We start from the raw sequence: 24,954 nt of genomic DNA, 5'->3' as shown, positions 1-24,954 counted from the left end.
AATTGTGATCAGTGTTGATGGGAACTGCAGGTGCTGGAGAATCCAAGATAACAAAGTGTGAAGCTGGATGAACACAGCAGGCCAAGCAGCATCTTAGGAGCACAAAAGCTGACATTTCGGGCCTAGACCCTTCATCAGAGAGGGGGATGGGGAGAGGGTTCTGGAATAAATAGGAAGGGGGTGGAGGCTTTGCAGAACACCTCCGCTGGGTTTTCAATAAACAACTGCACCTCCCAGTCGCGAACCATTTCCACTCCCCCTCCCATTCCTCAGACGACATGTCCATCCTGGGCATCCTGCAATGCCACAATGATGCCACCCGATGGTTGCAGGAACAGCAACTCATATTCCGCTTGGGAGCCCTGCAGCCCAATGGTATCAATGTGGACTTCACAAGCTTCAAAATCTCCCCTTCCCCCACTGCATCCCAAAACCAGCCCAGTTCTTCCCCTCCCCCCACTGCACCACACATCCAGCCCAGCTCTTCCCCTCCTCCCACTGCATCCCAAAACCAGCTTAGCTCATCCCCGCCTCCCTAACTTGTTCTTCCTCTCACCTATCCCCTCCCCCCACCTCTAGCCGCACCTCCATTTCCTACCTACTAACCTCATCCCGCCCCCTTGACCTGTCCGTCCTCCCCGGACTGACCTATCCCCTTGCTACCTGCCCACCTATACTCTCCTCCCCACCTATCTTCTCCTCTATCCATCTTCGGTCTGCCTCCCCCCTCTCCCTATTTATTCCAGTTCCCTCTCCCCATCCCCCTCTCTGATGAAGGGTCTAGGCCCGAAACGTCAGCTTTTGTGCTCTTGAGATGCTGCTTGGCCTGCTGTGTTCATCCAGCTTCACACTTTGTTATCTTGCATATAAACTGTGCAGGATTTACAGGGAAAATTGAAGTTGATGAAGCAGAGTGACAATGAACAGTGAGAGTTATGGTGAAAATGCTGAGGTGAGCAGAGATTCCAAGAAAATTTCACAGCCAAGAGATATAAATGGCAGTATGGCAAGATGATCATAGTAACCTTGACTGAGCCCTATTGGACTGGAAGAATCCAATTACTTCCATGATGACACCTGCAGGAGTAGGTGCAGTCAAACAACAGTTTAAAATATTGAAAAACTTTAAACTTAGATACCTTTTGTCCCAAATACGCACTTGGTGCACTCCAGTAATACTGTCCAGGTAAAACCCGGCTCCCTTCATATTCATTTATGGTCACCTGCTGTAGTCTATCTCCATGCCTGGGGAGGATTTTTACAGTGCCTTGTAAATCAGTAACGAACCAACCAAACATGTCAGTCACCTAAAATGCAAAATTTAAGGAAAAAATGCATTATTTCCCTATATCAAATTTGGCCAGGCATCTTACTGCTAGAATGTAGCATACATTGGTAAGCATGATCAAACATGAGACCATTTGTAATTTAAAAAAAGACAAACAATATAACATGGTGATCAAACACATCTCTCTAAAAATCTCAGTCCTGAGGTTCTGCAAGGGCTTTATTCTTCCCTCGTGCTCACTTCACCCAACTCGCATACCCTCCAGAAAATTGCCATAACTTGTTGTCAACAGCTGTACCCTGTCTGCTTATGCCAGTCCTTTTCCAAAGTTAAAGAGGACACACTCATGGAAATTCAAGGCCTCATATGCCTTCATGCAGACTGGCTGAATTAGATACTGAATTTTATTTTTAACCATGTGAGTTTTTTTCAAAGGATTTCAATTGCCATGCACATTGAAGGCTTGTATGATGAAGTAAGTGCGTTTGTCAGCCTTAGCTGAATATCTAAGGAAGAGAAGAAGATCTTGCCTATTTGGCCTGTTCAGGAATGTTATTACACAACTCTAAAACTAGTAGGACTTGAACCTGGATCTCCTGGTTCAGATGTAAGGACACTACTGCTGTACCACAAGAGCGCCTTGGGGAACAGCAGCAATTGGCCAAAGATGATATCTTTCAGCTGACTGAGCACAAACTAACACTGATGAAGGGTGAGTTTCTGATTGGGTTCACCCACCTTATAGGAGTTAATTGGTCAAACCTAACTGGAAGTGTGATAATGCTTTCAAACATGTCTAGAGAAAATTAAAGCAATATTTCTCAAAGATAAATTACTACCAGCCACATATCTAAGCAAGCCCTGGTCACAGCACTAATAATTTTCTTTCCATGTAATTGATGGAAAATTTAGAAGTACTGCAACCATGATTTCCCAAAATCCATGGCTAATGGATAAACTCTCTGACTTTAGTGGAAGAGCAAAACGTTATCCGGCACTCCTCAAAAGCAGTGAAACACAGATATTAGCCAAAGGTTATCTTGTCACTTGATAACACTTACATTACTGTATCTCCATTGAGAGCACTCACAGTCACTAGATACTCCTGAACAGAAACACCTTTCACAACCATAGTAGTTCTCTGAGCGCAAGTTAAAGAATCCTGCTTTACATTGAGCACAATTTTCTCCTTCAGTGTTGGCCTGGAAGTAGCAATCATAAACTGTGTTAACTATTTGCAATTACATTTTAAAAGTCATTCATGTTGTAGAATACACATATCGTTCCAGGAATAAAAAGAGAGATATTCTTTATGTCAGATCATTTTGCTTGTATCTGATAAAATCACATTATAACACATGTCCATCTTAACAATGTCATGATTCTGACAGACAGATTGAACAATCAAAACCCAGTATGAAACTTGGCTTGATAAATCGGAAGCATTACTTTGGCAACTTGGTTACTGTGAATCATATTCACGAGATGCTCAAAGGTTTATTACACGGGATAAGAAAACTAAGATTCCACACTTTTCCTAGAAACATTGATAAAATATAAGCCAGAGATCTATAACTCCTATCTCAACTTTAAGATATGTTAGTCAACTGACTTGTTCCGGTTTTGCTGGTCTAAAAACCTCTTTTCAGCTCTGAGGCCTAGAGACTTTTCGGTCCCAAAAGCCTGACTGCACTAAAACAAAGCAAGTCAGTCACTTTCACAGAAGGGGACGCAAAATCTACTTGACCTCAATTTTAAAATCCAAATCCCTAAACAATAGTGATATAAACCTTTATCACAAAAGAGAATTTTGAAGTGTCACTCATATTACAATCAAAATGCTACATTGATACAAGGGATATAATTGGTCAAAAAGGATTAATAAATGCACTGTGATTTCCCTCTTAGCTATTGTTATAATTTTTAAAAAACTGAACTGTTGGCTAGTGACATGCAACTAAATAAGTCATTGCTTAAAGCCAATAGGATCTAACACCAGAAGCCTCTCACAAGTCATTTAAATTCACAAGCAATCACTGAGGTAGTGACCACAATGATATGTTCACCATGGTCCACGGCAGAATTTTGTGCCCTCCAAACGTTGTGTGCCCTTTACTGAAGCTGGTGCACAGCAAGTGGGGCCCCCACTGTTGAGTTATCGTCACCAAGATTAAATTAGTGGAAGGATGGCATAGGAACAGTGGTCCTGCTCCTCAACCAGACCCTCAAGTAGGCAATCAACATCTATTTAGGAATCTCATTTTACTTCTACATTCAACCTGATCAAAGTGTCCAACACTGGGAAGGGGAGCCCATTGACGGCCACCCTCAGCACTAGCTGCATGTCCCTTCAAACTCTCCTCCCCCTCAAATCCCACTTTGTTATGCTCTTCTTGCCATCACTCACCTGTGCATAGGATCCTCCCTGATCCAAGGCCTCGGATAGCTGTATTACCAGCATCAGCCACCAATAGGAGCAGGAGAGCTGGAGAGCTGACATTTTGGGCTGAGAGCCTTCTTCAGAAAGAAGGGTCTAGGCCCGAAATGTCAGCTCTCCTGCTCCTATGATGCTGCTTGGCCTGCTGTGTTCAACCAGCTCTACACCTTGTTATCTTAGATTCTCCAGCATCTGCAGTTCCTACTATCTCAGTGCCACAATTGAATTGGTGGCTGATGCTGGTAATACAGCTATCCAAGGCCTTGGATCAGGGAGGAACCTATGCACAGGTGAGTGATGGCAAGAAGAGCATAACAAAGTGGGATTTGAGGGGGAGGAGAGTTTGAAGAGACATGATGCAGCTTGGCTTGCTGTGTTCATCCGGTTCTACACCTTGTTATCTCAACTGTGACACTGCTGAGTACACAAAGGCTGACAGCCTCTGACACAGCACTAGCTCTTCACAAGCAGAAATTTCGTCCCTGAGGTCCTTGATCCAAGCAGAAGGCCCACTGCTGGCCTGGCAAGAGCCTGAATGACATAACATTGTAATGGACCTTCCCAAAAAAACATGCAAGTGTCTTGCCAGATCTCTAGCCAACAGTTAAAACTCCCACCATCTCCATATCATTTTATCCAATGTTTCAGCTGACTTCTTCAGTGCAACAGCATCACAGTCGACAAACAGAAGTCATAGATTTTAAATCTGAAACTTTGGATGCCTAAAAGAAGCCTTACTCACATATACTGATATGCTACCTGTGCCAAATTGGCTCTCCAATGCAACTCATTGGTTGGTATTTTTAGCTTGTACCCACATCATCACAGCAGTTGAAAATAATGCATGAGAAATCAAGCAGGAAATTATCATAGTCAATGTTCCCAAAGATAATCCCACAGAAACAATAAACAGTAAGTATCGCACATAAATGACATTTATAAGCTGTCCAGAGTAGAATTTACCAACCTTTTCAGTTTATCACCCACTAATTCTTACATTTTATGAATATTCAACTTTCAACAACATTGTGAAAGTCCATATACGTGTAACATATTTAGCTGATGAATAGTTAATGATATTTAGATGAAATAATCTCTGCATTTTCTGTTTTCCTCTCTTTATTTGCAAATACGTTAAAGTGCCAATTTAATTACGGAAAAACAACACACTACCTTGCAAACACATGACCCAATGCATGGGTCATCATTCAGGCTTCCATCAATACTACAGCTACATGGTATGCAATTTGGAAATCCAGTGAAACCAAATGCACATCTATCACATTTATCTCCACCATAACCAGGCTTGCAGTGGCAAGATCCAGGAAGCAGGCCTAGAATGATAATGAGAATTTGCGAAGTAAAAATCCAAATATGTCACATAATCGTGAAGCAGAAATGTGATATAAATTTCATAAGGACATTACCTCCTTCAATGTGCTTGATATCCTTAATACATTTATTATGAAAGGACCCAACTGGATTGCACAAACAAGGTGAACATGGATTCGGTTCATAAGGAGAAATCTGGAGGAAGATGTGAAAGCTTGATAGAGGAAATTGATGTGTATATTTCTTTGCTATAACATAATATCACAATTTTTGATTTGTACTGCTGTACACCATAATGCACTTTCATACATAAAATGAACTACATCCCTCTCCATCCCACCAAATTTTGCCAATGCTAGGCTGGGTCAGTTGATGTTAAGAACGCTGACCTCCCTGTCCCAGAATCCTGCAAGCAAATATGACAAAGTTTGCTGCACAGGCTCCCAGTGTGACACTCTCCTGATGTGGCACAGTGGCTAGCACTGATACCTCACAGTGCCAGGAACCTGGGTTCAATTCCACCGTTGGATGACAGTCCGAGTGGAGTTTGCACATTCGGCCTGTGTCTGTGTGGGTTTCTTCTGGGTGCTCCGGTTACTTCCCAAAGTTTAAAGGTGTGTGGGTTAGGTGGATTGGCCATGCTAAGTTACCCGTAGTGTGTTGGGACGTACAGGCTAGGTGCGTTAGCCAGGGGAAATGCAGGGTTGGAGGGATAGGATAGGGGGATGAGTCTGGGTGATATGCTCCTCGGAGGGCTGATGTAGACCCGCTGGGACGAATGGCCTGCTTTCACACTGTCGGGATTCCATGATGTATGAGCTCTCTTTGCAATTACTCACTGTATGTACATTTGTAGCCACCATTTTACCATAGTTAGGATTTGCAGAGCCTGGTTAGTATAGCATGGTAGAAGAAAAGTATTTGATAGTCTAACATACTCATTTATTTTATGATAGCAACTATGAACTAGGATATACATTGCTAGTGAGACTATAGTGAAGGCTCAGTTGGTAGACATGACTCCCTCAAGATTCTTAGTTGTTCTTCCACAAATCCCATATGGTATCACCACAGTGGATTTTGCCAGCACTATCTATTTCGGACCCATACACACTTCGACAACAATTAAAACTTGACGTGGACTTTTGGTGGTCTGCACTTAAGCAGCAGCTCAAAAGGAGGTATAGGGAGATAAGAGGAATGGAAATACTGGGTCATAATCTTAAATAAGGAAAGTTCACATAACATCATATTTCTGCCCATTGATTTAAAGGGGCAAATATTGTGAGTGCCCATGAATTTGTGATGGGAAAGCCCTATGGGCATCACAAGTCTTGGATGTTAACTTGCCTATATTTTTAAATGAGAAATAATGTGAACAAAAGGAATTGAATCCAATCCCATAACTTCGTTGAGATGAAAAAAAGAATACTAAAGTACTCACAATTCTGGTAATTTCTAAACAAATATAGCTTCAAAACCTAAATAAAATTCCACTCTAATATATTAAATATTGGTCATTTTGAATAACGTACACAATCATTTCTTGTTAATTTCCATTTCCAACTGTTATTTTACAAATTTAATGATGATCACAAATGTACGACCATTTTTATCTGTTTCCAACTTAGTTCTGCATACTATTTGTAGATGCTCCACCTGTAGAAGTACTGTTGTGAAACAAAAGTTTCTGTAATGCAAGTTTAACCATGATCATTGTGTAAATCCTCAGATTTGGGGAAAAAAGAACAGAGCAGAAAAAGTTCCTTTGTTACCGTACCCATTCCGGTCTGAAATATTCATCAATGCAGGTCTCACAGTTTATCCCTGTTGTATTGTTCACACAATCAATGCAGACACCACCACCAATGTACTCTCCCTTTATATTTAAACTCTGGCTCCTGTTCGCTACGCCTTCATCATAGTAGCAATCTTTAGCTTTTCCATGGCAATTACATTCTGAAATGATAACATTTGATAAATGATAAGACAAAATAATGTCACAAATCTTCACTTGATATAATTGTTCATTCAAGTGGGGTGAACTTATTAAGCATGATTTTCCTTGCTTCAACTTGTAGAAATTTCTCTTAGACCATAAATTCCCTCTAAACACTGCATTAGACACAGAAGCACAAAGCAGAAAGATTACCAACAGTCTGGTCAGAAGTATGTGCATCTAGATGGCATCACAGGCTATTAATCTCTGGGTCTTCCCTCCCTTCATTTTGGGAAATATGTGCTTCTCTTCAACATTAGACTTTATTATTAAGAGCAGAAATTGCAGAAAAGCTTAGCAGGTCTGGCAGCATGCATTGAGAGAAATTAGAGCTGATGTTTCAAGTCCAGGAACCCTTCTTCAGAACTTCAGATCTCTAGTTCTGGAGAAGGGTCACTGGGTCCGAAACATTAACACTAATTTCTGTCCACAGATGCTGTCAGAACTGCTGAGTTTTTCCCGAAATTTCTTTTTATCTTTTTGATTTCCAGCAGCTGCAGTTCTCTCAGTTTTTATTTAGGCTTTGTTATGACTGAAATCCTCTGCATTAACAATTGTGAAAAGAATCACGGCATATCGTGTTTACATTGAAAGAAAATCGAATTCTAACAAAATATATATATTTCATGACAAATATTACAATGCAAGACCAGGTTCCATTGGGTTGATGGGGGTCTCAACCACTTAAGAACTAGTGAATAACCCAATCAGTTCCACGCAGAAGGCCAGACAGAATCAAATGCCGTGCAGGCTCTTAAGTGGCCACTGCTGAAGCTTCCCTCAGACTGAACTCCCAGGTTACTGAGATCTACTGATCCAGTCGGATGCTGTCCCTTCTCCATGCCACAAGTGCCAGTGCGTGCAGCTGGCAACAGAGACACCAGGTGATTGTGGGATCTCAAACCAAAAGCAAGGGAAAGTTCAAACAAACAAAAACAGAAGAAATCAGCAGGTCTGGCAGAGAAAAGCAGAGTTAATGTTTTGAATTCAGTGGCCCATATTTTAGAATGCCAGCACCCACAGTTCTTGGTTTTATTTTTATGTGACTGAATGTTGGATGGCAACCATGGGATGGTATTCATAGGAGAGCAGCAGTGGGGGGACAGGGTCATGATAGACAGCAACTCCCTGTCCAATGCTAGGCTCCTCAAATGGGAAGACACAGTACTTGCTGGGTAGATGCCAAGAGCACAGAAAATCCATTTGATCCCTGAGCCATGTTAAATCGTGGTTGATTCAGGGAAAAATGGGCACCAATTTGTTCACAAATGAGCCAAATTCACAGTCTGCTGCTGGTGGTGAGGAATGCCGGGTCAGCCTCTTCTGCTATGTATCAAGGGAAGGTTTGCCGCTGTGCAGAGACTGGTAGAGAGGCTCTCCCTCAACTAAGTATATCTAGCCATCAGGATTCTCACTGCAACAGACTGTATTAAATCCAGCCCATAATCACAAGTGGAAAAGATCTTTCATTCCATCTTATTTCATCTATCCTGAGAAAACCGAATGCCCAAATAGGATCCAATATTTTCTTAAACAATCCTTGCTTGTGCTTTTAGCTCCTCAATACAATCCGGAAATTATGTATTATATCGAAAACATAGTCCTGATACCAGTTCCAATTTTATCTTTTATGGGTTTGAAACCCTTTGGTCCTGCCCTCAAAAGTGCAATGTGTAGTCATAATCTAGATTTCCCATTTCAATTATTTACAAAGTTATCTAAGATCAGTTCTGAATGATCTCCTTCTAGATTTAAAAACTTCACTTAAATCATCTTCTTCATTTCTCCCTCTAATGTGTGAATATTTCTTTGTGCTTTGGTTACCAGAAATTGATCCAGTATTCTAATATATGCACACATCTTTTATATTGGAGATGTACTCATTGTTGAGTGTTTTAATAAGACAGCACATATTTTAATGCGAAGTTTTGCATGCAATTCCTGTGCCATAACACATAACCACTTCCAATGTCATGCTATATTTCCATCTCGCAGTTTTTTTTTGCCTGTCACACTTTTCTGTCACATTTAACTTGATGGGCAATGAAATTTATCTTGTGTTACAACTGAATGCGGATAATAATTCAACAACAGCTTCCTCGATTCAACCAAAAAGCAGCGGCTGGAGGCCAAAGCTCCACAGCAACCCCTAGATCCCAACCACGTATTGCTGCTCCATTGTTCTTTGTCACTCATGACACTTAACTTCCAAATATAGTTCCAAATGGTCTCTGCTATGCAGAGCAAAGTTATCAGTCATGCAGTAAACAATATTCAAACAGGGCTCCCCGTGCAAGTATATTGCAAGAAATCATTAGAGCCATGCAGGAGTCTGAACCGTTGTTTGAAGACTTCAGTGGTATGCCATACCAGATGAGGGCTGTAGTTAGCCCCTGGATCTAATTACAATAGAACTTTTGTGGCCAAACTTGCATTCATAATAGCGTCATGAGCCAAATGTGCAGGAGATAACGATCATCTCCAAGCAGTCAACTTAGCACTTGCTGTGCTGAACCAACGAGTGCAGAATGGACAATGAACACACCAGATTGAACATCACAGCAGCTGGCAGAAAATCAGGGACAGATTTTATGATGTGCCACTGATCATCACGCACCAACAGTTCATGAAGGCAGTGGCATACTGTGAAGAAGCCTGCAGGACAGGAAAGCCTCTCAAGCTTGTTCTAGCATTCAATCAAATCGCAGCTGATCTGTGCAGCAAATTCATTTACCTAGCTTGGATCCATTTAGAATCTTATTATGAACATGTACATATGGGAAAAAACATTATTGAAGTGATTAAATGATGATTTACATTTTCTTTAAAATGTTTATATTTTCGATTCTCTTGAGTGATCAGTCAGGATTTATCATTTTCCTAGTCCTTTGTAATTCTCCCTGCTAGTTTTTGCTTGCTTTCCTTATTCTTGATTCAAAGGATATGGAGGCTCTTGGGGTGGGTGGGTGGAGGTGGACCGAGTAATGGGGAGGAGCACTGGGCAGCCAGGTGGAGCCAGCATCCACTGCAAGCTCTGTTCATTGCCACACCTTGTTGCTCTCTACGTAATCCAACAAGTTTGATCGACATACAGGATGGGCAGAATCAGTGTCAGTCTCATGGGCATAAGCTTAGATGCATAAGCGATGAATGCTTGAATGCTGTAGGGGATCGGTATGCAGCAGCAACTCTGCTTTGGTGTTATAGCTGCCTCTTGGCTGCAAAAACACAGATATATTGCTCACTTGGCCAAACAGCAAGGGATGCTGGCTACATTGGCCAAATAAAACACTGAAATCATATGATCCACATGCCTGACACAGTAGCAGGTACTAATAGCATTAGCATAACATAAAAGACAACAGTTATCATGGCCAGACATACCCACAACAATTTATCCACCAAATAAAGCAGGGCCCAGACAGAAAGAAACAAAACAGTAACAAGCCACCCAAATGATTGACAATGTTTCAAACTGTTAAGTGTGTCTCCCTGATTGGCTAGAACTACAGAAAGTTACATAAGACCATCAGAAAGGTATAAAAACAGGGTTCACATGGAGACTGCTCTCTTGAATATTCTGGAGGCCTTCCAAAGAGACCAGGATGGCAAGAGACAGAGATCAGATAACCATCCAGAGAGAGAGAGAGAGAGAGAGAGAGCATGAAAATAGCTTCACAGGCCCAGTAACACAGCCAGAGAGACAGTGACTACATAATTCTATAAGAGACCAAGGAAGTTTTGTAATCTTAACGGGCCAGATAAGATTAGAGAGAGTACGTCTAGTATTAAAAATTATTGTAACATTTTTCTGAATAAAGTTTGGACTGTTGTGCATTTGTACTGGCTTGTGTTTGTTGTGATTTGACCACTTTGGTACTGTGATACATCTAGGAAAATTCATGCATAACATTCTGGTTGGAGTTGTCTTCTGAAGACAGCAAGGCAGATGTAGGAGGTCACCACAGGGAATGAGGAATATCCATTGGGCCCCTTCAGAGTCTCAGCCTGGGCCATGGTGGAGCTCTGAGAGAGTTGCTGAAGATGCTGTTCTGCTGTTTGGGCTCGTCTGGTGGAGTACAGTCTTGTCAGAGTGGGGTGCATCACCCTGACGTGCCGAGCTCTGCAAAATTGGAGCAGGGCAATGAGGCATTGTGATATATGTTGATAAACTGGGAGAACGGAAGCCATCTCCTGAGGAGGAGCCTGAGGACAGAGCTCAGTTCCATTGGGTTCTAGAAGCCCAAAAAGGACCTGACTGTCATTGGGTTCCAGCAGACAAGAAATGGGTGCAGCAGTCTATCATGGCCTGCCAAATAGTCATTGTTCATTATGTTTGCATGGTGGAGGCAAACTGCGGCCTCTATTTGTTTTGTTTTTGCTCACTTTTGGCAGCTGTAAATAAAAGTTAATGACTGGAATTTTCTGATTGTTTGTCTGTGTGAGATGCACCCTATTGGATAATGACAAGATGCTGGTGTCCTATAGAGACTGAAGACAGGGCAGCTGTGACTGAGAGACGGCGTTTAAATGGGATAGCAGCAGACAGATGAATTGTGTGACCTGGTGGTTAAACAGCAATGGGGGTGAGAGAATGAAGTGTATCTGTGAGGGAATGTACCATGTGCAGTGTGGCTTTGTGAGGAATGTTCCATTGTGTTGCCAGTGAGGGGAAATGTCAAATTGCCAAAGCTTTCCCAGGAGCATAGAGCTTTACAAGAGGGCATGGGCATAAGGCAGATATCCAGTGAATGATAAATTGTTCCAGGAACAGAAGTCAGTAAGAATTGGATAGGAGGGATGCCATTGCAGTGGGCTAGGTAATTAATGTGGGCTTCCACAAAATACAGCAAGAAATGATTCCCTCCTAAAAACCTGATGAAGGTTTGCCAAGAAAAATATTGAGGTTCATCCATGGAGTCTCATTCCTTCAGGTTGTATTTTTTGTTAGGGATTATGAAACAACAAGTGAAATAAATCCACAGAGACTGGTATCCCATCACCAAGTCACCCTTTAATTATATATGCAATGTACTTGACACTGGTCCGGCTTCCCCAGAGCCCGCTCTTAGAGCGAACAGAACCTCTGACTTTCCTGTTTATATCTGTCAGCCAGGGCTCCCTGTTAGGACTGGATCAACTGCCCCAATTAGGGAACTCATATTCTATGAGGTCCAGCTGGCTAACGTCATTACATCACTTCACCACGTTTGTTTCTTATAATTTTATAAATTCTGCTTTTCCTTTCTTTTCATTTCTCTCTCTGTATTCAAGGCTATATTTCCCTCTTTTTATGATCTTTTCTTACACACCTTATGTGACATGATATTCACCTGCTCTAACAGAAATCCTTCATTGTTGTTTTCCTAATTATTTCTCAATTCTTCAATCTAAATGATTGAGAAGATGTCCACTTGGTAGCTCTGTTCACTCTGGGCCCAAGTGTCCTGTTTCCTTTTCTGGAACATTATCAATTTGCAATTTCAGCAAACATCCATTAAACAAAAAAATTTAAAACTGTAAATATACAAGGACAAGTCAAACCAATGGATAGGGTACCCAAATGGAGCAAAACCTGAGTCCTCCTTCTTTTGCATATTTCCACATTAAAGCAACTGCCAAATGTCACTGTCACATAGAAGGATATTAAGTTTTGGTCTCTCGATTTACACATATGTTAAATGAACATTGTGCACGGCAGCACATATCAAAGAAATGGGATATAAATTTGTTCCCTTACAGACTTACGTCCAGAGATTATCATTGTCCATTAGTCACAACCTGCAGTGTTCTCTGCCTCAGGAGAATTGACATCAGTCTTTACCAAGTGGCCGGCAATGTATAATAAAATTAAAATTATTATTAGTAATAAATTGTTTGCACATACTTCATGGCACTTTTAATATCTTGCTTTTTTGTAACATGCACAATGAATGCGGTAATTTTATTTCAAGGCAGCATTAGCAACATTGTCAAGCTATGTAGGAGGATCGATCAACACTGAACTAACTTTGGTATTCAAATGGCTTTTTCTTAAAAAAAACTCAAGTTGCTTTGTTTAAGTGAATGGAAAAGAATATTTTTCCCAAATGACGGCTATCCATTTGAAGAATGATCTGTTTGTTCATTAACTTACGTTCACATAGCTTGCTGCTGTAAAATGTTCCAGCTGCCCATGGTTTTTGACGGAATCCAGGACAGCAACGATCACAACTTTCTCCACAGGTATTGTGTTCACATTTGCAGCTAAATTTCTGTCAGATGAACAGAATGCATTTATACTAAATAGACCAACTTTCATTGTTAACCTAAATAGGAGCCAAGCTTATTTCACGCCCAAAGCCAGCACTTGGTACTTTGTAAAAACTAATAATATCCATTTTCTGCAAAAAAATAGAATATATGAGGAAACAGGAACAGAATTGGAGGACACAGCCATTGAGCCTGCTGTGCATTCCTTAATGATCATTGACCTCTTTCTTGCCTGATCTTCATCTCCTATCAGCCCTGAATAGACTTAATGACAGAGAGTCTACACGCCTTCAGAGTAGAAAATGCCAGATTCCCAAACCTCAGGGTGAAGAAATTTTAGTTTGGTACTTCCAGCCTCTTGTTCTGAGGCTACATCCTCTCGATCTAAACTCTCCAAATTACAGAAACAACTTCACAGCAGATACCATAGCAATTCCTCTTAGAATCTCATATGTTTTAATGATATTATCGCTCATTCTCCTAAAATCAAGAGTGTTGGCTCAATCTACTGTCTACATCCTTAAAAGGGCAACTTCTCATCCAATAAATCAGTATTTTTGAATAACATACTTCCCAATGCCCCTTTAAGCACCTTGTCTCTCTCTGTTCACTTTCCCTGTCATATTGTAAGTCAAGGGAGATAAAAAGTACAGCGCCATTGCATGAGGGCAAGTGATCTGAACAGAACTCTTGAAGTCAGATTCAAGACATTCAACACTGGACACAAATCCACTTAGACTTCAGCAACTTTGAATGACAATTTAAAGCACTAAATGTTTCCGTTAACTCCAATAACACTCAACAGAAATCATTTTGAAGGCAGTTGATGATTCCTTTAAATAATGTTAACAGAGAGTCCTTATTGCTGCTGAAGGCATGGTCAACTGCTTGGGATTAAGAGAGGGAATTAGTTGACACCACGGGCAGTAAAAAGGTGTTACATATCGACATGTTTCCAACACACAGGTACAGCATCCATGCTAATACCAGTAAGTATGCACATATGATACTATATACAGCGTTCCAGGTGTGGTCTTACCAAGGTCCTACATGATCATAGTAAAATCCCTTTGCTTCTATACTCTATTTTCTTTGTACTAAGAGCTAAAGCACCACTCACTTGATGAATCTGTCATTTGTTCTTAAAAGTGCTACAAAGTCAAATTTTACAGCATATAAATTTAAATTAAGTCATCTCTCATTCTCCTGAACTCTGAGGAATGTGAGCCGGGTCTATTCATTTTCTCCTCGTAGGACAATTAACTCAATGTCAGATATTTGCTTCCATGTTATGAAATCCTTCCAAGGCTCAGTCTTCCCTAAATCTATAACATGTACCAGCATCACTCCCTTCCAAGATGATTGTGTTCCTCCAACTCTGAAACTACATGCACTGGTTTTATTTGCTCCATCGTTGGTGGTCACAACTGAGTTGGTCAGGCCCAAGCTGTGGAATATCCTTCCAGCATCTCTACCTGACTGCTCAAGTGTGAGACATTGCTTAAAACATGCCTTTTTGACCAAGTCTTTGGTCATCTGACCCATTCGGCCTCATGTGACACAGGTCATACTTTCTGATGTTTTGTGCAGCACCTCAAATGTTTTAATGAATTACAAGTGTTCCATAAATTCTAGCTTTGTACTGCTAGTAAGAGTAGTAGTTTAAGTCTTGTGAACTTTGTTATAGCAAGACCACCAAAACTGTACACAGTGCTCCAGCTATGGGCTTATCAAGGCCCTACATAATCACAGTAAAACCCCTTTGCTTCTATACTACACTTCCTTTGCATTAAGAGTTAACACACCATTTACATGCCTAATTACTTGATGAATCTGCACACTAGTTCTTTGATGCATTTGTACAAGCATATCCAGGTCTCTCAACTTATCAACAATTTTCAGCTTCTCATCATTTAAAAAAAAACATTTTTAACAATCTAAATCTTGCTGCGTTTCATCAAATCCAATTGAGGACCTCTTGGGCTGAGTGGGTTGTGTGGGGTGACTTGCTAACGAGGTGCTTTAGTCTCCTTTGTAGCTCCTTGGCTAATAACCAATCACGTAGATTAGCCAAGGAGATACAAAGGAGGCTAAAGCACCTCGTCAGCAAGTCACCCCACTCAATCCACTCAGCCCAAGAGTTCGTCAATCCCATCAAGGACATAAGGATAGATGACGACGAGACCATGGCATCATTTGATGTTACTGCTTATTGGCATCAACAGACATATCACTAGCAGGAGAAACAATGACAACACTACTAAAACAAGAACAAGGTCCTAGTGAAACCAACTCCACAGACAACTTGTTGAAGCTACTGGATCTGTGCCTCACCACTCCCTTCAAATTAACAGCCAAATATATGAACAGATCAATGGGACACCCATGGGATCACCTATCTCCGGACTAATAGCTGAAGTGGTGATGCAGAGACTTGAAAGTACAGTCCTTTTGCTAATCCAACCAAAACTATGGATACACTATGTGGACAGCACCTTTGTCATTATTGAACGGACCAAACTAGAGGAGACGCACAAACTAATAAACAACACCCTCACCGGATTTACCAGAGAACAGGAGAAGAACAAACAGCTCCCAATTCTGGATGTCACGGTGGAACGCAGGACAAATGTGGAATTCCTAACAAAGGTACACAGGAAAGCCACACACACTGACCAAGTACTGAATTTCAACAACAACCACCCTAAGACCTACAAATGAAGCTGCGTGAGAACATTATTTAAAGGGGCAACAGTACTCTGCAGCAGCACAGAGCTAAGCCAAACAAGAAGATTGTCTCTTCCAAATATTCAAAGACAACGGATACCCAAGAATCTGGATCAGAAGATGTCTATCACACGAACGACACCAGGAAGATATGACACGCCCTGACACACTCATCACGCTACCTTACATCAGGACCACACCTGAACTGACCACAATGCTCCTACGAACATCGGGTATCAGAATAACACACAAATCCACACCAACCCCATGACAACTGCTCACTCAAACCAAAGACCCACTACCCACTACAGACAAGACCAATGTCATATACAAGTTTCCCAGCAGAGGCTGTGACAAACACTACGTTGGACAAACAGGAAGGAAATTAACCACAAGAGTACATGAATATCAACTGGCAACAAAAAGACACGACCAGTACTCACTCATCTCCATCCACATGGATGAGGAAAACCACCAGCTCAACTGGGACAATGCCAGGATCCTGGGACAGGCAAAGCAGAGACAAGCACGGCAATTTCTAGAAGTTCGGTTCTCTACTAAGAAAGCCATCAATAAACACATAGAGCTACACCCTATATACACTCCACTGTGAAGGTAAACTGGAAGTAAGGTAATCCAGCTCAACAGACTCCAAAATTTAAATAACAGACGGGAAAACACAACAACACTGCAATGACGATGTTACCCAGTGGGGTAATGAAACTTCTGCACACTAATGAACCAGTTCGGTGAGCCAGCCAACCACAACACCCACAACCCAAGCTATAACCCTACTCCAAAACCTTAGAGGGTTATACATTTTACCTTCTATTCCTGAAACTTGCTAAAATCTATGGAATTTTGAAAGATCAAATAAATACGGGTGATCATTTGCTTGGAGAAGTGAGAGTATGCTCACTGTGGAAGGTGTCTGGGTTACATATGGCTTTAGGCTGGCCTAGTATGAGTGGGTTTTTCTTTTCTCTTTATGACAAAGAAAATAAGTGTATGACTAATTCTATAAGTAACTTCTACAAAAATAAAGAAATATACGTACATTGGTTACTAAATCAAGAGGGCAAGCACTTGCATGTCCATAGCAGATGCACATCCCACCAATAGAAATGTCTTTCAGCGTGTAGTAATACTAAAAAGAACAAAAAGACAAACATTAAAAATGTTAATGTGTGTAATGTTAATACCTTAGTCTGATATGCTCATTGCTATGACTAAGGTTGGATGCACAAATTCCTCTTCTCATCCCATTCCAACACTGCTCAAAACAAAGTTTTAATTTAACTAAGTTGTGATACAGCCAATTATTTAGGTCTCAGAATATATTCAGACAAGAATTACAAGTACGTTAGGGCGCTGGCTGACTCAGTTGGCCGGACGGCCAGTTTGCAGTGTGATGATGTCAACAGCATTCACTTCGCACACTGACTGAGATTACCATAGTTACCATGAACAGCTCTCAACCAGGTGTCTCTCTCTAATGAAAGAGCAGCCCTGCAGTCGTGTGACTACTTTTTACAAACAAGTCTCTCTCTCTCTCTCTCTCTCACACACACACAAACACACACACACACACACACACACACACACACACACACACACACACACACACACACACACACACACACACACACGGTGTGCACGTTTGAGGAAAAGTGCTTCGTTCAAGTGACAATTACACCCAGCAGAAAAGGATGTCACAGATTATACCAAATGGTGTTTTGTCTCCAAGGTTAGCCCACACATTCACATTGGTTAATCTTCCTGGGCCAGCTACAGTTGGCCGAATTCTCTTTGCTGCAGGCAATGAGGCAGATTCAGAAATCTTCTTCAGCATGTTCCAATGGTGGTGGGAATGACTTTTAGTGGGTTTTCAGCTAACACACTTTGCTGAAAGAAGTATAGAAACAGCAAGGAGGCAAAAGTCTGGTGCTCTTTGGGCATAATATTTCAAAACCTCTCTGACTGAGTTCAAAATGAAATAACCTTATTCTGCCCACACACTCTGTCATGTGAACTCTCTCTGAAAGTCTTGTAAACTGGATTCTCCATTGAAATCCTGCTCCTCACAAATGTCGGCATGTTTCATTCTATCTTAATTTGTGTTCAGTTAAATAAAATAGAAACACATTTTAGGATTTAACAAAGGAGCTATAAACTATATAAAATGCTTCATACTATATCAAAGAAACTATTCCAAGATGCTGATCAGAGATAATGGGAACTGCAGATGCTGGAGAATCCAAGATAACAAAGTGTGAGGCTGGATGAACACAGCAGGCCAAACAGCATCACAGGAGCACAAAAGCTGGCGTTTCAGGATGCTCCAGCATCTGCAGTTCCCATTATCTCTGATCACAATTTTAACCTCACTGCGAAGCCTCTTCCAGGGATGCCTAACCTGAAGAAGTTACCCTCCTCCCTCCAGACCAACCTCAGGGAATCCCTCTCCCACTGCAACTCTCTTGTAATCTCGTCAGTATTCCAAAATGCTTCTGGTCATTGGCAGGTATAAATAACGCAAACTAGTGCTGCCTCATGTTGGTGTTTGATGATGAATGATTAAGCATTTCTAATATCATTAGCCATTTATATTGTGATATACATATTACTAATAATCACATACCGTGGCACCTGATATTGTAAATTTCAACTGTTAGATACTATAGCTATCCACATGGTAATTAGGAACCAACAATTTCACCCTATCCCAAATGATCAACATTAGAATGTTTGGATAGCATTATTAAAAATCATTATCCAAGGTTAGTACTTGCAATGGAATTGTTCATTGGTATTTCAATGATCATACCCACTTCACAGTAAAATATCATGAACAACGATAAGAACACGACATTTTTAGTCAAATTAATAATTTTATTTTACTGTATAAAGATAGGCCAGTTGTCCTACAGCTGTGTATTAAATCCAAAAATTTAAAAACTTTCATGGCAGTTTTATTTATTATCATTTTTATTGAAATCAACTTCATAATGTGTTACAGTGGGATTTAAAGTCAGCTTCTGAATTATTAGTTTCATAGAATAATCGCTACGTTATCACACTTTATCTTCCCAAATTACTTTTTAAACTTTGCCTATCCAATGCGTAAGGTGCAACCAATATATAACTCAAGTCTGTTGACTTTGCTCTACTTAAAATCCCAGTGATCAGTCTCTAGAGATTGGAACAGCTGCATTTATTTTGTCAGTATCCTGAATATTGTGCAAGTTTGAGTTAGCTGAAAGAAACTTCCAAATTAAGACATAGAATGGCTCATATATTTAACAAAACAGAAATGAAGTTCAATTAAACATTATTTTCATGAGATACATCATAAAGGAAAAGGATTTTAAAAACTTTTAGAGCTCAATCAAAATAAATCGGTAACAGCTAAATTATTGAATATAATTTGTCTCAGTGTTAAATATTAAAGACAAGAAGTCTCACCCTTCTTGTAACAATAGGATCAATATCTTTTGGATCATTGTATGCCAGTGTCATTAGATCAGCATTAAGCGTTCTTATTCTTTCAAGCCTCAGACGAATATAGCGAGCTGAGGTGAACTCCAGTAAAGTCGGGGATGGATCTTCAGCACTTGGTCTTCCATTGATAAGGGAAGTATGAATCTGAACATGAAAAAGAGTAAAATTAATATTCATAAGCAAACTTTCAAATTGACCTTCACCCAAAACATCTGCTGGCATTCATGTCATTGAGTTAAACAGCACTGAAACAGGCCCTTCAGCCCACCATGGCTAAGCTAACCATAAAATACAAAACTAAACTAATTCCATTTACCTGCCCACTGTGCCCTCATCCAGGTGCTTCTGAAATGTTGCATGAATACCTGCCCTCACCATCTCTCAGGCAGCATGTTCCATACTTCTCTAACCCCCTGGGTGAGAAAAAAATTTCTCAGATCTCCTCTAACCCACTTACCCCTCACTTTAACCATGCCCTCTGGTCTTAGATACATCTTCCATGGAAAAAGATCTACTTGTCTATGCTTCTCATAATATCCTATACCTCAGTCAGATCCCACACCTTTTCCCACCAGCCTCCTTTGCTCCAACGGAAACAAATCCAGCCTGTTCAGTCTCTGCACAAAACTGAGACTTTTCATCCCTGGTGAATCTCCTCTGCACTCTCTGCACTGCAATGACATCCTTCCCATAGTATGGGGGCCAGAACTGCACACAGTGTTCCACCTATGACTGAGCAAATACAGAGGAACAACACCTCATCTTCCGCCTGGGAACACTGCAGCCTTTAGGGCTTGAGATAACAAGGTGTAGAGCTGGATGAACACAGCAGGCCAAGCACGTTTCGGGCCTAGACCCTCCTTCAGAAATGGGTCTAGGCCCGAAATGTCAGCCTTCCTGCTCCTATGATGCTGCCTGGCCTGCTGTGTTCATCCAACTCTGCACCTTGTTATCTCAGATTCTCCAGCATTAGCAGTTCCTACTATCTCTGAAGCCTTTAGGGCTTGTTATGTTGCATAAATGTCAGCTATCCTCCATTTCAATTACAAAGCCCCACCCTAGCCTGGTCCTGTGTCTTGTTGACTTGGCTCTGAGCACAGCTGGCTCACTTCCTCCTTTTCACACTTTACAATACTTTACATTTCTATCATTCTGTAATCACCATTACCACTCAATTTGTTTTTCACTCTCATCACTGTCCCATCTCTACCAATTGCTCCTCCTCTGTTAACGTTAATTTTTTAAAAATTAAGCTATCTTTCTAAATCAACTTGTTCAATGATGTTATTACAGATCTCTGTAGCAAGTAGGACTTGAACCTGGATCTCCTGGTCCAGGGGTAGGAACATGACCAATGCATCACAAGAGGTCCCCTGTGAAAAGCGTGAAACGCAGAATGTTCAGCCCCTTTTATGTCCACCAAAAGTCTACAGACATGTCCTTCATTCTCTAAACATACCCAAATACTAATGACGTTACTCAATGAGATCATTAAGCATATTCATTTTCTGGAGCCAGGGGTCACAAGTTGAGAACACGGGCTAGGCCATTTAGGATTGTGACGAAGATCTCTTCACACAGAAAATGCTGAGCCTGTGGAATTCTCTACCACCAAGAGCAGCTGAGGCCAAAACACTGATTTTTTTTTTAAGAACAGGTTAGATATAATTCCTGACATTAGAGGAATCAAAGTGTATGAGGAAAAAGTGGGAACACAGTACTGAGTTGGATGATCAGCCTTAATTATATTGAATGGTGTGGAGCAGGTTTGAAGGGTCAAATGGCCTATTACTGTTCCTATTTTCTATACAATGTACTGACATCTAACTGCCTAAATAACCATGCAAAACAATCCATACTTTAAAAAAGGCCATCATCTTATACCATAGAACTGTTTCACTTATTAAATTATCTGTAACTGGTATTTTTCAAAAGATTAATTCACAAATCATATTTGACCATTGTGCTGTAATAACAGCCCTTTAATACACAAACAATTGCATAGTGGTTCACAGATGGTTGAAGTAATTATACGTTTGGAACCGGAGACATTATTTATTTGGATTACTTCTTTCATTTATTTTGAACAAGGGAGTTAATTTCAAAGTAATGAAGCTTCAGCAAATATTTTCCGGTATAATGTAAGCAGCAAGGAACAGTTCTAATTTACAAATGCTAAACAAAGGACTTGGTCCAGTTACAAATGTCTTAATTCCTCTCCAGTGTAGACATTTTCACATTATGACCACTGTGTCAACATGATATGCTTCCAGATGTTGTTTTCATAGGGTTATTCAATGCTTGGCAGCTTTGCAATCAACACAGCTGGTTGATCACCATATTGGCAAATGGCATGTTCGGGGAAGCAGGGAACAGCTGATTGCCTTACTGTGGATGGGCTCACAGCCTGAGCTGAATTTGCCATTCTATTTCCATTTGTTCCTTTGTGTCTTATGCCACTGAGTATTTGGATTTAACAGGAGCGAACTTTTGACAATGTCTCTTCTTAGTATTGCTCCGATAAACTGAATCAAAGAGTAGTAGTGGAACAAATTTCTCTTTTTACAACAGCACTTATGATGGAAAACTCAATCTTAGAGATCAAAAACAGCACAAATCAGTTTTCTGACATGCTTTCATCACAGATTAATTTTCAAAGGGAGAGGACGCAAGGTTGAATTATTGATATCTCAAAACAGTGGAAGAAATGCAATAAATCTAACCACTTCAAAATCTTTTCAAATAGCTCTAATAAGGGATCATTATACATAAGCGTGGATGCCCTCTTTGATCCTCATCTACTTGAAGTGACTTTGCTCTCACAGGAATGGCTGTTTCAGATGATGGTCAATGAAGATTTAAAAATTTCACAGGGACTATTTTCCTTGGGTCTACATCAGATAGAGGGATTGCCAAAATTGCATGGCAATAAGTATGGCTACCAGATTTGGCCAAGACAGGGACAAACTGAGGTTTGAGTTTGGAAGGGACATCACAGCTTTGAAAAGGGCTAAGCCTTCACCATATCTTTACAAAGTCAGTGATGAAGAAGTGGTGAGGATTCGTAAGGACAAGAATTTACACTACATTAGGACCTGGTATGAGGTTGGTAGGAGGAGAGGTTGACCTCATGGCCCAACCCTTTATCAGGGCCAGCAGATCCAAGGGGTGTGACAAAAAGAAAAGAGCACGTACGAAAGCAGTTCCCACTCAGTGCAGCTGAATAGCTATCATGTGTTCTCTGGTTGTTTCTGCTGGGGACACTGTACAAATCATCAGAAACCTGCTTTTCCTCACCTTGACCCTTCACCTCACAAATATCGGGATGGTTGCAGTGGGTAAATCTGCCATTGACTCTGCCAGGAAGTTGTAGCCCCCGTCAATTCACTGGGTTATATATCCTGATCCTTCCTGTAGCACTTCTTAAATTGTGTGTGGCCTTTCCCTCAATGTATGAATCCAGTCCATATGTTATCTACTGTAATTATCTACTGTAATTTATTCAGTGGACTCACCGGTGATATCAGGTCACACTGCACATAGTCAATGTTAGGTGCAAGTCAGTTACCTGCAGTAGCCTTTATCCATTCTGTTTACATTTACCTATAAATACAGTATTTTAGAAAGCACTGATGACAATACAAGCAACATTAGCACTTGTAAGCATAGCTTAACTTCCAGCCTTACCTCACCGTTTTCCAGAGGTTGAATTTTCGAATAGAATGAGGTGCAAATAATTTCATCATCCGATGTATATGTTGGGTTACCTGGTCGAGGCACAATGTTGTAGCGAGTAAGACATTCTGTATCCGTTATGGCATAGTACTGCCATGGTTTGTAAATGATTCCATCAATGGAACGTTCTAAAATCCAATTCCCAGGGCGTGGAGAATTGGCTGCCTTTATTATAACATATGCAATCTGGAACACCTATAAAACAATTTAAAATTTAGCAGCTCAGACTAATTTAATACAAAAATTCCATTAATAATTATATGACAGTACATACATCCTATTTGATACTGATCTATGAAACTGAAGATTTTTAAAAGTTTTCTTGAAAAGAAAGGCTTTCTTTGCAAAGGCTCTCTTTTGAAATAACTTTAAGCATACATTTCAACCAACACAGAAATAGTTGCACAAAACATTTTTGAATGCATTGACATACATTAACATGTGACAAATTCTGATGCCAGTCTGCAGCTAATGCTTTTTTTCCTTAACAAATCACTATCCAAATATTCATGACAATGCCAGATAGATGAACACATCAGTATCCATAAAGCCATATTTCAGATTTTTTATTAATTATTCAGCAATTTCAGCTTTATATTATTGGGTGCTACAGTTTTTTTTATTGATCTCTAACACTGGGCATTGTGTTCGCGGGCATTTTACAAACACTCAGACTCCTGCGTAATCAGTAACTTATAGACAGAAAATCATTTGACAGATGTTAACCTAAAAACACATCCCACAAATGAATAAAACATATATACTGATAACATACAGCTCAATTTATCTGTGTTGCACCAACTGAAGAAGCGAAGGTGTTATATACTATGGCTACCGAATAAGCATTTACCAAGTGTACACAAAATTGGAGGAAATCCAAGAACAGGTCATCACCACTTACAGTCGGCACGTTGTACTTGCCTTATGATTGTCCATATGACGTGACAGCAGATGCTGGAGATCACTTAAAACAACATTGCATTGGAAGTCAGCCCCATACACAGGACAGACAATGTCTGCACATCTAACTATGTTATTCTGCATTCTTTCACAGGGGCTCTTTTAAGGTGCAAAAAGATCTATTTTTCATAGTAAATCAACCACGTTTTAACAAAGAAACATGGGCATTTTAAGTGATAAAGGTTGTGCTGCTGTGGGAAAGAATAGCCTATTTTTGGACACATGGGTGGAATTTTCCTGTCCTCAGGATGGTGTGGGCAATGGTGAGAAAATTAAGAAAATACAGGCCATTAAAAAATCAGAATTGCAACGTTGAGAATTTTTTTTCAGATTTCCTACTTTAAATGGCAACTTTAGAATCTTGCTATTGAGCAGCAACTTCCATTTTTTCAAACATTTCTATCTCAAACAGCCCAACTAGACTCATTTATGTGCCACATCCAATTCTCCTGTCCTTCCGTAAGATGTAAGATGGCAAAAATTCCAAAAATGCCCGCGAACACAATGCCCAGTGTTAGAAATGTTAGAGAATTTTTGCCATCTTACATCTTACGGAAGGACAGGAGAATTGGATGTGGCACATAAATGAGTCTAGTTGGGCTGTTTGAGATAGAAATGTTTGAAAAAATGGAAGTTGCTGCTCAATAGCAAGATTCTGAAGTTGCCATTAAAGTCCAAGGAGTTACCTGGCAAGTGCAGCTTACCAAGTTTAGTTCCAACAAT

General features: G+C 40.5%; 1 protein-coding gene across 3 annotated transcripts in view; it reads right to left on the bottom strand.

The window, feature by feature from the left end:
- Positions 1–24,954, bottom strand: part of lama2 (laminin, alpha 2) — a 372,371-nt gene that overhangs the window by 233,677 nt on the left and 113,740 nt on the right. For all 3 annotated transcript variants that reach the window (XM_059645398.1, XM_059645399.1, XM_059645400.1), the window contains exons 4-12: positions 23,224–23,466; positions 19,501–19,680; positions 17,093–17,182; positions 13,193–13,310; positions 6,838–7,016; positions 5,153–5,252; positions 4,899–5,059; positions 2,350–2,490; positions 1,140–1,307 (exon numbers count right to left, since the gene is read on the bottom strand). In XM_059645398.1, the coding sequence (XP_059501381.1) occupies positions 1,140–1,307; positions 2,350–2,490; positions 4,899–5,059; positions 5,153–5,252; positions 6,838–7,016; positions 13,193–13,310; positions 17,093–17,182; positions 19,501–19,680; positions 23,224–23,466 (1,380 nt within the window). The remainder of the gene's footprint in view (positions 1–1,139; positions 1,308–2,349; positions 2,491–4,898; positions 5,060–5,152; positions 5,253–6,837; positions 7,017–13,192; positions 13,311–17,092; positions 17,183–19,500; positions 19,681–23,223; positions 23,467–24,954) is intronic.

Source organism: Stegostoma tigrinum, chromosome 4, assembly GCF_030684315.1.
Source record: "Stegostoma tigrinum isolate sSteTig4 chromosome 4, sSteTig4.hap1, whole genome shotgun sequence".
In the NCBI taxonomy this organism is placed as follows: domain Eukaryota; kingdom Metazoa; phylum Chordata; class Chondrichthyes; order Orectolobiformes; family Stegostomatidae; genus Stegostoma; species Stegostoma tigrinum.
This window is presented reverse-complemented; position numbering and strand designations above follow the sequence as displayed.